The sequence below is a fragment of the Pygocentrus nattereri genome, chromosome 11, assembly GCF_015220715.1.
Source record: "Pygocentrus nattereri isolate fPygNat1 chromosome 11, fPygNat1.pri, whole genome shotgun sequence".
In the NCBI taxonomy this organism is placed as follows: Eukaryota; Metazoa; Chordata; class Actinopteri; order Characiformes; family Serrasalmidae; genus Pygocentrus; species Pygocentrus nattereri.
The window spans coordinates 18576906-18589073 of record NC_051221.1 but is presented as its reverse complement, the minus strand read 5'-3'; the positions used below and the strand labels follow the sequence as shown (position 1 = coordinate 18589073).

At 40.2% G+C, this 12168-nt stretch overlaps 1 protein-coding gene across 1 annotated transcript in view; it reads left to right on the top strand.

Annotated features, from left to right (window-relative positions):
* Positions 1-12168, top strand: part of LOC108438823 (dedicator of cytokinesis protein 2) — a 127861-nt gene that overhangs the window by 93110 nt on the left and 22583 nt on the right. Inside the window, exons 27-34 of the mRNA XM_017716894.2 lie at positions 7347-7445; positions 7755-7849; positions 8821-8899; positions 9047-9147; positions 9543-9601; positions 9751-9899; positions 10000-10085; positions 10818-10974. Coding sequence (XP_017572383.1) covers positions 7347-7445; positions 7755-7849; positions 8821-8899; positions 9047-9147; positions 9543-9601; positions 9751-9899; positions 10000-10085; positions 10818-10974 — 825 coding nt within the window. The remainder of the gene's footprint in view (positions 1-7346; positions 7446-7754; positions 7850-8820; positions 8900-9046; positions 9148-9542; positions 9602-9750; positions 9900-9999; positions 10086-10817; positions 10975-12168) is intronic.

The following is a 12168-nucleotide window of genomic DNA, read 5'->3' as shown; positions in this document are numbered from 1 at the left end:
CTGTTGCTAGTAAAAGGTTGGACCCCCTTTTGCCTTCAGAACTGCCTTAATTTGTCATGGCATACTTTCAACAAGGTGTTGGAAACATTCCTCAGAGATTTTGGTTGGCTATTTGAGTTACTGTTGCCTTTCTATCATCTCGAACCAGTCTGCCCATTCTCCTCTGACCTCTCACATCAACAAGGCTTTTTTGTCCACACAACTGCCGCTCACTGGATATTTTCTCTTTTTCAGACCATTCTCTGTAAACCCTAGAGATGGTTGTGTGTGAAAATCCCAGTAGATCAGCAGTTTCTGAAATACTCAGACCAGCCCGTCTGGCACCAACAACCATGTCATATTCAAAGTCACTTAAATGACCTTTCTTCCTCATTCTGATGCTCAGTTTGCACTTCAGCAAGTTGTCTTGACCACCTCTACATGCCTAAATGCATTGAGTTGCGGCCATGTGATTGGCTGATTAGCTATTTGTGTTAAAAAGCAATTAAACAGGTGTAGCTAATAAAGTGGCCAGTGAGTGTATATGTATTTCTGGATCTGTGTGTCCGTATGCCCTCTCTTCTTTCTCTGTTCCTCTCTTTCTTCTATATTTCTCTTTATCTCCCTTCATGTATGTATATGGGAATCTATCTGTCTCCCTCTCTCTCTTCCACACCCCTCCAAAGGCAGTATGAATATGTAGAAAGATTTATAGAAGAGTAAAAGAGCAAAGGAATAAATGTGTATGCATGCACTTTGGTAGTCATATGCCTGCCTACCTGTGTGTTTATGTTTGTGGATATGTGATATTTTTCTCTCTGAAGATAAACGGGATGTCTAAGCATTCTGCCTGAAATAAAGAGCGCTGCACATTGGGGCCAAATTGTGAGTGCTCACCTTGCATGTGCCTCTGAGATGAAGGAAACAGATTGTGTGTGTGTGTGTGTGTGTGTGTGTGTGTGTGTGTGTGTGTGTGTGTGTGTGTGTGTGTGTGTTTGTTTGTGTGACATGATTTTCTCAAACACACACACACACATGCAAACACACACACTGTGTTTCATTAGCATTTAGAATGTCACGCTCGCACACACACACGCGTGTCAGGGTGAAGGCTGAAGGTGTAGCTGCTGTTTGCTCAGGCTAAGCTCACTTTAATTTGATTTAGAGCTGTGATGAGTTCTCAGAACATTAGTTAAGAGAGATGGAGAGAGAAAAGAGGAGACAGAGAGAAAGGGACAAAATAGGAAAGAGGGAGACAGGAGAAGGAAGGAGAAAAAGGGAAAACTGGAAGAGAGAAAGAGGAAAGAAGAAAAGGTGAAAAGGGGAGAGAAAAGAACAATTAAGTTAGAAAAAAGAAGAGGCGAGAGAGGAAGGAAAAAATAAAAGACAGAGTGGGGGGAAGAAAGAGAGACAGGGAGGAAGAAAAATGAGAGAGGGAAGGATACAAGAAAAAATAGGATAAGGGAGGGAGATAAGAGGAATGAAAGAGAAATGAAGAAAGAAAAGCAAGAGAAGGAAGGATATGAGAGAAAAGAGAGGGAGGAAGAAAACAGGAATGAATAAGTAAGAGGAATGAAGAAAAATAAGAGAGGGAAGGATATGAGAGAAAAGAGAAAATGAAAGACAGGGCAGAAATAGCAAGAGAGGGAAGGATACAAGAGATAGAGGGAGAGGAGACAGAGGGAGGAAGAATGAGGGGATGAAAGAGAAAGGAAGGGAAAAGAGAAACGAGAGGGAATGATACAAGAGAAAAGAGAGGGAGGGGTAAAAGAGGGAGGAAGAATGAGGGGAATGAAAGAAAGGAGGAAAAGAGAAAGGGGTAGGAAGAAAGATAATAAAGAAAAAAGAGGGAGGGAAAAGGCAAGAGACAGAAAAGAGGAGACATGGCGAGTGAAGAAAAATGAAGGGAGGAAGGAATTGAGAGGGAGGGAGAATTAAAGAGAGAAAATGAGAAGGTGGGAGAAAAGAGAAAAGCCCTTCTTTTCTTTCTTGCTTTCTGTTTTCATTGATGGAGTAAAAACACAAAGGAAGAAATGAGAAAGGACAGAGAGGAGAGGACAGTGAAGGTGAAGAAAGCAAGAGGGAGGTGAGGAGAAGAGGGCTGGAAAGAGAAATTGAGTGTGCAGGCAGCAGAAGAGAAGAGGTGAGGAGGGCACTGAGGGAAGAGGAAAAATGAAGGGAGGAGAGGGGAAAAAAAGATGTAGATGAGGCAGTTGAGTCTGGCAGCCTGAGGGAAGACAGGAGTGAACTGAAATCAGGACAAGAGGCAAGTGACCATAAAACTCTCCACAGACACACACACACACACACACACACACACACACACACACACACACACACACACACACACACACGCACGCACACTTTTAGTTCTGCCTGTTCTTGGCACAGCCCTCCAGCCATTGATGTGTCTAATGAGTACCTGTGGACTGTCTTTTTTCCCCTACTTCTCGCCCTGCCTCTCTCTCTCTCTCTCTCTCTCTCTCTCTCTCTCTCTCTCTCTCACTCTCTCCACCCCACACACCCATGAAAAGGTGTATCAGTGTTATACTCATACATACACTCTAATTTTGGCAGGACTGTTTCTTGCTCCCTTCAAAGCCTGGGGGTTCTCATTCTCTTTTATTTCTCTTTTCCCCGTACTCCTTCCTCATTTCCCTCTATATCGTTCATTTCCACCTATTCCCCCCCACCCTTTTTCTATCCATCTATTCCTCCCCAAGCATGTCCCAATAGTTATAGTCTTCAGTTCTTCCCGTTTTAATCTTTTCTCTTTTCTGAGCTGTGCTGTCACCTATAAACAGCTATGCACAAGCTGAAATGTGTAAGATTGTCTTTCCTTCTGCCTTTTAGCCTTTGGTCATTTTTCACATTTTAAACTTAACTCTTTCTCTGCTTATTCTCTTCCCTTCCTTTCACCACTTCCTCTCAGGCTGTCGTGGCTGCTGACACTTTAAAGTGCATGTGAGCATCTGTTTGTGTGCTTGCGGCTGTGATGCCTGTGGTACCAGAAACCATGTAACTTAAATATTCCATTTTTGAAAAGATGGAGAATACAAGGTTGCCATGTTGAAATGGGGCTGCCAGGTGACAAATGGAGGAGGAGGGAGATTTCAGGGGAGAAAAAAAAAGACAGATCTGAGGAACCCATTCTGAAAATGTTTGAGTGTACATGTGTGATTATGTGAATGCAGCCACGCTAAAGTGACAGTTTTGACAATAATCAAAGTTACACAATTTTGCCCATGTAGTTGATCAGCCAAAACGTTCGGTGTCTAAAGCTTGCTTCCTTGGTTTTGCACTGGAATTATGAGCCTATGTAGCTAACAAGTAATGGAAGCTTATATGCCATCAAATAGCTTTGTAGAAACTACATGCCAGAATCATAATACACTTACCTCAAACTGTGTTAAGTTGATACGTCATTTAAAATAGACTTGATTATGGGGTTTCTGAGTCTGTATGACTTATTGTTATCTATAAAAACAGACAAAAGTAAAACAGTAGTGGCAGCCATTCTAAAGCCTAAATTTAGTCCAATTTTATTTGAACTTTTTTGGGATTCTGGTTTGAGTCTCAGCTGGTCCATGCGCTATCCATGAAGGCTAAACGTTTAATAAAATCACTGGTTTTGGATTTAGTCCTACATGAAACTCTGCTCTGCTCCTTTCCTTGTGCACCTGCATAAGGCACTTAACCCTGGCTGCTCCAGGGGGATGGGGCCTTGCCAAATTTAAGTTGATTTGGCCTAGAAGTGTCAGTGAAAGAACATGTAGAATGAGACCGTGTGCAAAACTACACAGGTTGTATTGGGCCAGATTCATAAAACACTGCCAGATTTAAAGCGATGCTAGAAGCAAAAACGACATTGCAAAAACACATTTTCTCATTCATAAATGAGGATTGCCAGCCTGTTTTACTGTTTGCATGATGCCACCCTTTTCCCCTCGATGCATCTGCCATCCGCAATCAGGTGTGTAGGGAGCAGTGAAAACTGTGCAAGTTAGAGTTTCTCCAGGACCAGGGTTGGGAAACACATGGATAACCCACAGTGGTCCTGCATCTCCTTAATAGGAAATTCCATCATTGGCCATCCAGGTTCTCAACAGTCCTGCAAGCCTCTGCTTGAAGCTGGTCACTCACTTGTCAGATGTTTCTATGTCACCAATATTGATGCTTGTGACAGCCATAGGCTCTCACAGTCGAGTCAAGAATCACTTCCACACACAACAACATGAAATCAGTTTCTAAACCTGCTTTTTTAAACCCACTTACTTTTCCAAACAATGTGCTAGTACTGAAAATGTTTGGACATTGTTTCATCACCACTTCTTAAAACATGCCCACATAAAAATGTTCCACTCCAACATTTGATTGACAGGAGTGCCTTGTTGGCAGTGAAAATGCAATTGCAATCAGAGTTGCAAATACATTACATTTTTGGCAGCCAAATGAAGCCAAAAGGACTTTTTCCACCCATTTTACACTTAAATGCAAATGCAAATACATGCTTTGCATTTGAATTATGTCTTAAATAATCCAAACATACATGGGAAATGCATTTGTACATACATTAATTAGATTCCCAGTTTTGCAAGTCCACAGCATGCTGCAATAGGTCATAGACTTTATAGGAAAATGTAGCAATGTCTGTATTTCCACATGAGTAAAATAGACTGTGAAATAGACATGAGTACAGCTTTCATTATAGGGCTTAAAATGTGAGGGTATTACATGAAGCTTGTTAAAGCATTAAGGTAAATACTCATTTCATGATACTGTTTCTTATGGGCCATTCATTTAATGCATTAATTATAAGTCACGCTTTTTCTCTGGAGAGGAAGAAATACAGCCTATACTATGGTACTTACACAACGGCAGGATTAAGAGTGAAATGTAGATTTTTATTGTTTTGTTTCTATGTGTATTGTTGAGTTTGGGCATTGTTTCGTGTGTGTGTGTGTGTGTGTGTGTGTGTGTGAGTGAGGGAGTGAGTGTATTTGTGTGGTGTCATTTTCATTCTGCAGCGTAAGCCATCTGCCCATGTAGATGACACTCTCTTCTATTTAATTAGATTTGTTACATAAGACAGATTACATTTCATTCTTTCGCTTTATCCCCTACACACCTCTGTGTGTGCGCAGGAGAGATTTGGATGCTCCAGCCCATCTTTGTTAGCACATATGTCTGTGAGCCCGTGTGTGTTTACATGTACTCAGATATAGTGTTTTTATATGAACTTTAAGATCTTTTTTAACTTCCACATTTAACATACTCTCGAGTATCTTCCGCCTCCATGTTAGATGTGTGCATGTGTGTGTGAGTTAAATGCTTTTGTCTTCAATCATCCATTTTCAAACTCAATCTGAAAGTACAAATACAGTAACAATAGGGAAATCATTCAGATGCACACATACCCACACGCGAGAGCTTCTCAGAGACGCAGACGTCTGTGTGATCAGCATATATCCAGTAAGCAGAATTTAAAGCCAGCCACACAAACAGCTGTGAAATCCTCCCCCTGCATCTCTCTGAGACAGCGATAAATATTCAGTGGTTTATTTGTATCAGCTGCATATCCTATTTTTACACCATGATGTGAACTTGAATATGTTTGACACCTTTTATCTCAGTTCGTAAAAAAAAGCAGGTGCAAAATGAACAACACTTCCAAGATCTTCCCCAGGTGAAATATCTGTCTATATCTCTGCAGGACGTAACCTTATTCGTCACCATTATCAGTCTTTCATTAAATGCTGCGAAGTCGAGTTGCGTTTGAACCTGTAAACAAAAGTAAATGAAAGATGCTAATTGTGTGCATTTGGTGTAAATGAGACAGGTTCAGTTTCTTGCCAAATGTTTGAAACAAAAGCGGTGGTGATGTTAAAAATAGTGACATTTATTTTAAAGAGACCATTTCAATACTGCGATTTTCTTTTGGGCTGAGCGTTCTTTCAAAGGTGGCTGGTGTGTTTCAGACCTTCATGGTTTTAGCAGTTTTTTTGCAGACGTCTGCAGGTTTGCATCCAAGATGTGTTTGTATCCTATATAGGGCTGAACAGTTCATCACTTTCATCTTGAAATCACAGCTTGAAAGAATGTGATTTTTAAATCATAAAACATTGACATGGGTATGGTAGCGTATGTGTATCTGTTACTGGTGTATCAGGCACAGTGATACTGCTGGGGTTTTTACACACTGTTTGTTTATAGTGATCCGCCACCCATAAAGCACCAGCCAACAGTGGCTCTGTGGTCAGAAACTGGCAATTGATGGAGGCCTAACGGATAACTAACGCAGGATAACTTGTGCATTTTTATAGATGAACTATTGTATTTACTTTGTACATCACAAAGAGAGACCTTCAAAGTAAGGGTTTTTAAGAAAGTGGCTGGTCACTAATCTGCTGGAATGTACATGAGTATAGTTTCTATCTATGTTTAAAAAGGAATGTATTTTGTCCAAATATCCAATCAAAGTTTTAAAAACTTCCTCCAAACGCTTCAAAAATCTCATTATTAAAATGCTTGGAAATATCACCAGATCATCAAGCTTTTTCCTAGCTAAAGAAGTTCAGGCCAAAAAGTGGGAAACTAAATGCTAGTGGCAGGATTCCCGTCTGCACTGGATGAGTTGTTATTAAAACTACCCAGAACGACCCTGGGTGGAGTGAAATGTGGAACCAAATGTTTTTCATCTCATAATTAAATTCTCTGTTTGAAATTACCATCTTCACTGTGTTAATAATGTATCCAGCATAAATTGTCTGAGATGAAACTCCACCCAGATGAACCAGAGACTGGTGCTGCATTGGTACAAATGTTGAAAACCCCCCTTTAGTGATAAAACAGCCTCATTATATGCCAGCCTGAGTGAACGTACCAAATCAGACTCAAATGTCACAAAACAAATCAGTTCATAAACACACAAAACCCACACACACACTTCTCCTCATGCTCCTGATCAGCACAATGCGGTCAAGATGCTGACATGTCACTGAGTGATGGAGCTTATCGCACCATCTGCAAACATCCATCCGTCATCCATCATTTTTTCTTCCTCTTCCTCTGCCATTCATCATCCTCCCACCTTTACACTGTGTCACCTAAATGAAGAAGTGTGGGGGGGAGGAGGTGGGAAGAAATAAGGGAGGAGAGATAGGTTGGGATAGAGGGCAGGGAGAGGAGCTGGAAATAGATTTTGAATGATTGAAGCGTAATCTGAAAAGTTGTTTGTCATCTTTCCCCATCTTTCCCTCTCCTTCCCAAAATGCGTGTCAGGACTTTTTGATTAGTTGCTGTTCAACCTCTGTAATGTACCACTTTGCCCTCAATTGCCTTCTTTCCCTCTCTCCCTCTCTCCTCAGTCTCGTGTGGTAGCCTGTATGACTGCTATACTGAGTCAAATGGACGATCGACACTATTCAAGCTACATTGAAACTTTCAGTGGCACTAGTGACCTAGTGGTGAGAATGCACAAACACACGTTGTACCTATTTATACCCAAAGTGTCATTTGTCTCTGTTCTAACAAAACCTTATATTTCCAAAATGGTAAATTTACAACACAGGGAAAAACATTCTGCCAGAGTTAATTTAATAGTTTTTAAACGGCGTTAACACATTTCAACCAACCATAGTAGTGCAGGCTGAGGCAGATAAAACAAAAAAGAAAGTATGAGGTTTTGATATGACAGTGACAGCTTGTATTTTTGTAATCGATACATATGCATTTAATGTAAGAGCGTTAATATGAGGCTGTGTGTGCTATTGTAGGACTTCTTGATGGAGACATTCCTGCTGTTTAAGGATCTGATTGGTAAACATGTTTATCCTTCTGATTGGGTCACCATGATCATGGTGCAGAACAGGTGAGAGCCCGCACATGTACCCATACACAGTTAATGTGAATGAGAGTAAGAGACAGATATGAGTGAATGCAGTAGGAGTAGTGTGTTAAAGCTTGTTAAGCTAGGCGTACACTACACGACTGTTTGAATCCTAAATAACAGAGAGCATCACCCAAGTCATGTTGGCATTTTACAGATTTTTTTTTGCATTTGCACAGTTCACAAACCGATCCCCAAGATGGTCCCCATTTTTGCTCTATCCATATGTGTTTTGAGTAGGTTGGAGCAAACATCTGGACAATCTAGGGGTCCATGAGGGTTGATTTTAGAACCACTATCCTAGATGATATACGGCAGAAAGACGGTATCACATGCGTTACATGTTTTGACTATAAAATGTGCTCAAAATCTGTGCAGGCTTGAATGTGTGGCGAATTCCTTCATCTGCATCCATACATTTTAAACAGTATCATCTATCTAGCCTTCAGCAAGTAGCTGCGCTGTCTCTACAGTCTGCTGTACATGCAGTGTGCCTACATGTTTCTTGCCGTTTTTTCCCTCCTAGCTCTCTCACTAGTTGTTGCCTGAATCATTCATTCAGTTACATATGTTCAGACATGTTTGAACATTTTGGAAGGTCTTCAATTAGAAGGCTAAAGCTTGACACATTTTCCCTCTCACATTACCAGATCATCCTTGGTGTCAGCCACTTCTGCCTGAGCTCTCAACCTAGAAAAAACACTTCAGATTGTGAAATTTTGTCAGGAAGGGTAAATTGGGTTAAAACTGAGCTAGAAATTGTGTGGTGTAGGTACAGCTTTAGGCATCCTGAAAAGCTAGGGTGTGTGTGGTTGTGCATAAGCAGAATCAAACAGAATGTCAGTATTTTAGATACTTGGTATGTTTAAAACATTTGCGGTGCATTTCTGTGAATAAAGTATGAGGTTACCATTGATATTTACATGAAACCTCTGCTTTTATCATCCAATCAGAGTATTCCTCAGAGCCATAAACATCTACGCTGACACCATGAACCACAAGTTCCTGGACAACAACAACTTTGAAGTGCAGGTAGGTGTGTAGATATCTGTGTATAAAGCATACCTAAGTATGAATGAATGTAACTAAGAAATATTACTCTCCTTTCTCTTTCACTTTTCCTCTCTCCCTCTCTCTTGCTCTCTCGTCCACTCCCACTCCCTTCTCCCTTGGTTGCAGTTGTGGAATAATTACTTCCATTTGGCTGTGGCGTTTATTACCCAAGAGTCTTTGCAGCTGCAGCATTTCTCCCCCACAAAGAGAAACAAGATCCTGGCAAAGTGAGACACCAAAACACACACACACACACACACACACACACACACACACACACACACACACACACACACATACACACACACACATATCCCTACTGTAGATACAGGTGCATTGCATTTGATCTAGTCTCACAGGTGTGGAACATTTACTGACCACCTAACTGTAAATAGTCACATCTATGTCCCAAACAAACCCACATACACAGACGCACACACACACACTCTGGAACTACATTAACCAGCATAGGCCGTGCTAGCCTGTCAAGTAAGAAATGTGGAAAAAGGCAAAAAAATAAACATACAGACAAACAACAAAGAACCAAACAAAGATTTACACTTTAATTTGATCTGCTTATTCTTTTCCAATTTTCTTCTTTTTCCTTTGTGTTGTTTCTCAGATATGGTGATATGAGAAGGCTGATTGGATTTGCCATCAGAGACATGTGGTACAAGTTGGGTAAGTCTGCATGTGTGTGAGTGTATAGTCACATATATTGAAGCTTACACAGGAGATCAGTGTATGCAAATTCACTTTCTGCTGCATTTCCATTTCATTCCTTATTGTGTGTGTCTGTGTGTGTGTGTGTTTCTGTGTGTGCGTTATAGCGGGGAATAAAATCTGTTTTATCCCTGGCATGGTGGGGCCGATCCTGGAGATGACGTTAATTCCTGAGGAGGAACTTCGCAGAGCTACAATACCCATCTTCTTTGACATGATGCAGTGTGAACACAAGCATGCAGGAAACTTTAAAAAAGTACAGCACCATAAACGGAAGATTGATTGTTTACTGTCATATCATTTTTATGCACAAATAACTAAGACTTTTATTACACCTCTGTCTCTCTCTCTCTCAGTTTGAGGATGAGATCATTTTGAAGTTGGATCATGAAGTGGAAGGAGGGGGAGGAGATGTCAGATACATGGAGCTACTGCAGACAATGTATATTCACACACATTAACCCAGTTTTTTATTTATTATTATTGTTGTTATTTTGTTCATTTGGATAATTCCAATTACTTCTGAAACATTGTTGCCTCCATTTTTACATAATTTAACAGTGCCAGCTGCTGTTTACACAGTGTCAAAATTTCAGGAGGGACAGACCAATAGAAGTAGTCCACATTGCCTTGGAATAAAATCTTTTCACATTAACTTTCATTATAATTTTATAGTTTTCTTTATATATTTTTTTTGTCCTGTAAAGTTACTTTTTGGCAGTACACAATAATGTTCTGACAGTGATCTTGCTTGAACATTTTAGATTAATTTTTCTTATTTTATTAATATTATCATTATTATTATTTCTCATTTCTTTCGCCATCTCACTGACACCCCCAGTTTCACTGCATTTCTTCCTGTCATGTGTCAAAACAGTGTCTGAGCTGTTTTAGCCCTGTGATTTATGGCCTAGGAGTGGGTCTAGGAGTTGAAGCATGGCTTTGCGCCATAAGATCTTCTAAATCCTCTTCAGCCTTAAATCTGTGTGTTTAGCGTGAAAGATGACCAAGGCCGGAGAGCCTTGACAAGTCAAGACATGCATACACTTCGTATCTGTGTGTTTGCGTGCGTTAGCTTTCATGCATATGCCACTTTTTTGTTTATTTGTGTTCAAATATATGAATGTGTTTATCATCCTTGTCCATGTCCATCTGTATATGTTCCTGACTATAGTCTCCTAGAGTGTGCTCAGGAGTTCGTCCCGCTTTTGTCAGAGGTGCGGAGCTTTGTTTCCTTGGTGACTGGTCTCCTGGAGCGTCTCCTTGATTACCGTACGGTGATGAGTGACGACAGCCGAAACAACCGCATGAGCTGCACTGTCAATCTTTTGGTAAGCCCTACCCACCCATTCATGTCATGCCTGCCCACCTCACTATAGCAGGATAAAGACCTTCAGCTGCCACTCAAGCTTTTAACTGACGGTTACACTGAGCTGTCAGTCTCCAGCCCAGTAGGTTAGCTTTACAGTCATCAAACATGTCAAACTTCACAGCGGCTTTCCCTCTCTTATCTGCCTTTGAACTAAGCCATCAACGTCAATAGAAACTGTTGTCGTCTCTTCTCATGAAGAATGATCTATTGCAATGAACTTTGCTAATGCTTATGATTCTCATGCATTCGGTTGTTATGTTTGATCAGTTTGCTACAAGCTTGCCGCTGTAGTTAAGTTCTAGATGTTGGAAGATTGGTGCTTCATTAAAACAGAATTTTTCTATATTTAAAAAAAATTACGTAATTACATAATTAGTTATGCAGTGGGAAACATAATTAATCACATTCACATTTGATTTACATTAAATTTATAAATAACAAATTCAAATCATAATACCATAATACCACAATGTTCTGTTATACATACAAATGCAATTGGTATTGTTAAAACACTTACCTTCAGAAACAGAATTCTCCCCTTTTTTCCATGAGCTATGAGTAATAAATAATTAATATCAAATTGCAACATTATTTGGCTATCGCTGCAGATAAGTGCAACGTCTTAGGGTTAATTCCCTGGCCTCATACTTTTGCTTTTTTATGACTTCAGAATGTCATCAGCTCATGATTAAGATGTTAAGACGCAGCATGCGATGAGCTGAACAATCCATAATCTTGCTGTTTTCAAATACAGTCAGAATGCTCTTGGCAGAGCTTCATCTGTTGAGTATTAATTTCATTTCCAGTGTCGGATTCACTTTATCGTAGCGGTAACTCAAATCGTCTGTCATCATTCAGAGTCCAGGAATGAATCTTATAGCAAAGTAATTACATCTGCTCTTATTGTGCTTGTTCAATATCTTTAATGCATTTCTACATCCCTCTCTCTCACATGCACACTCACACACAGACATATAGGGATGCTTAGACACTCTCCCACATTTTCTGACAAATTCCACATTTTTATAAGTGCTAAACCATCAGAAATCATTCAGATTGTGGTCAAAGTACTGCTTAATGCTTTGCAAGAACATTCAGCAGGGATTTAAGTGTGAATTGAGTTTGAATCGTATTTGTATAAAAGTTTGAATCT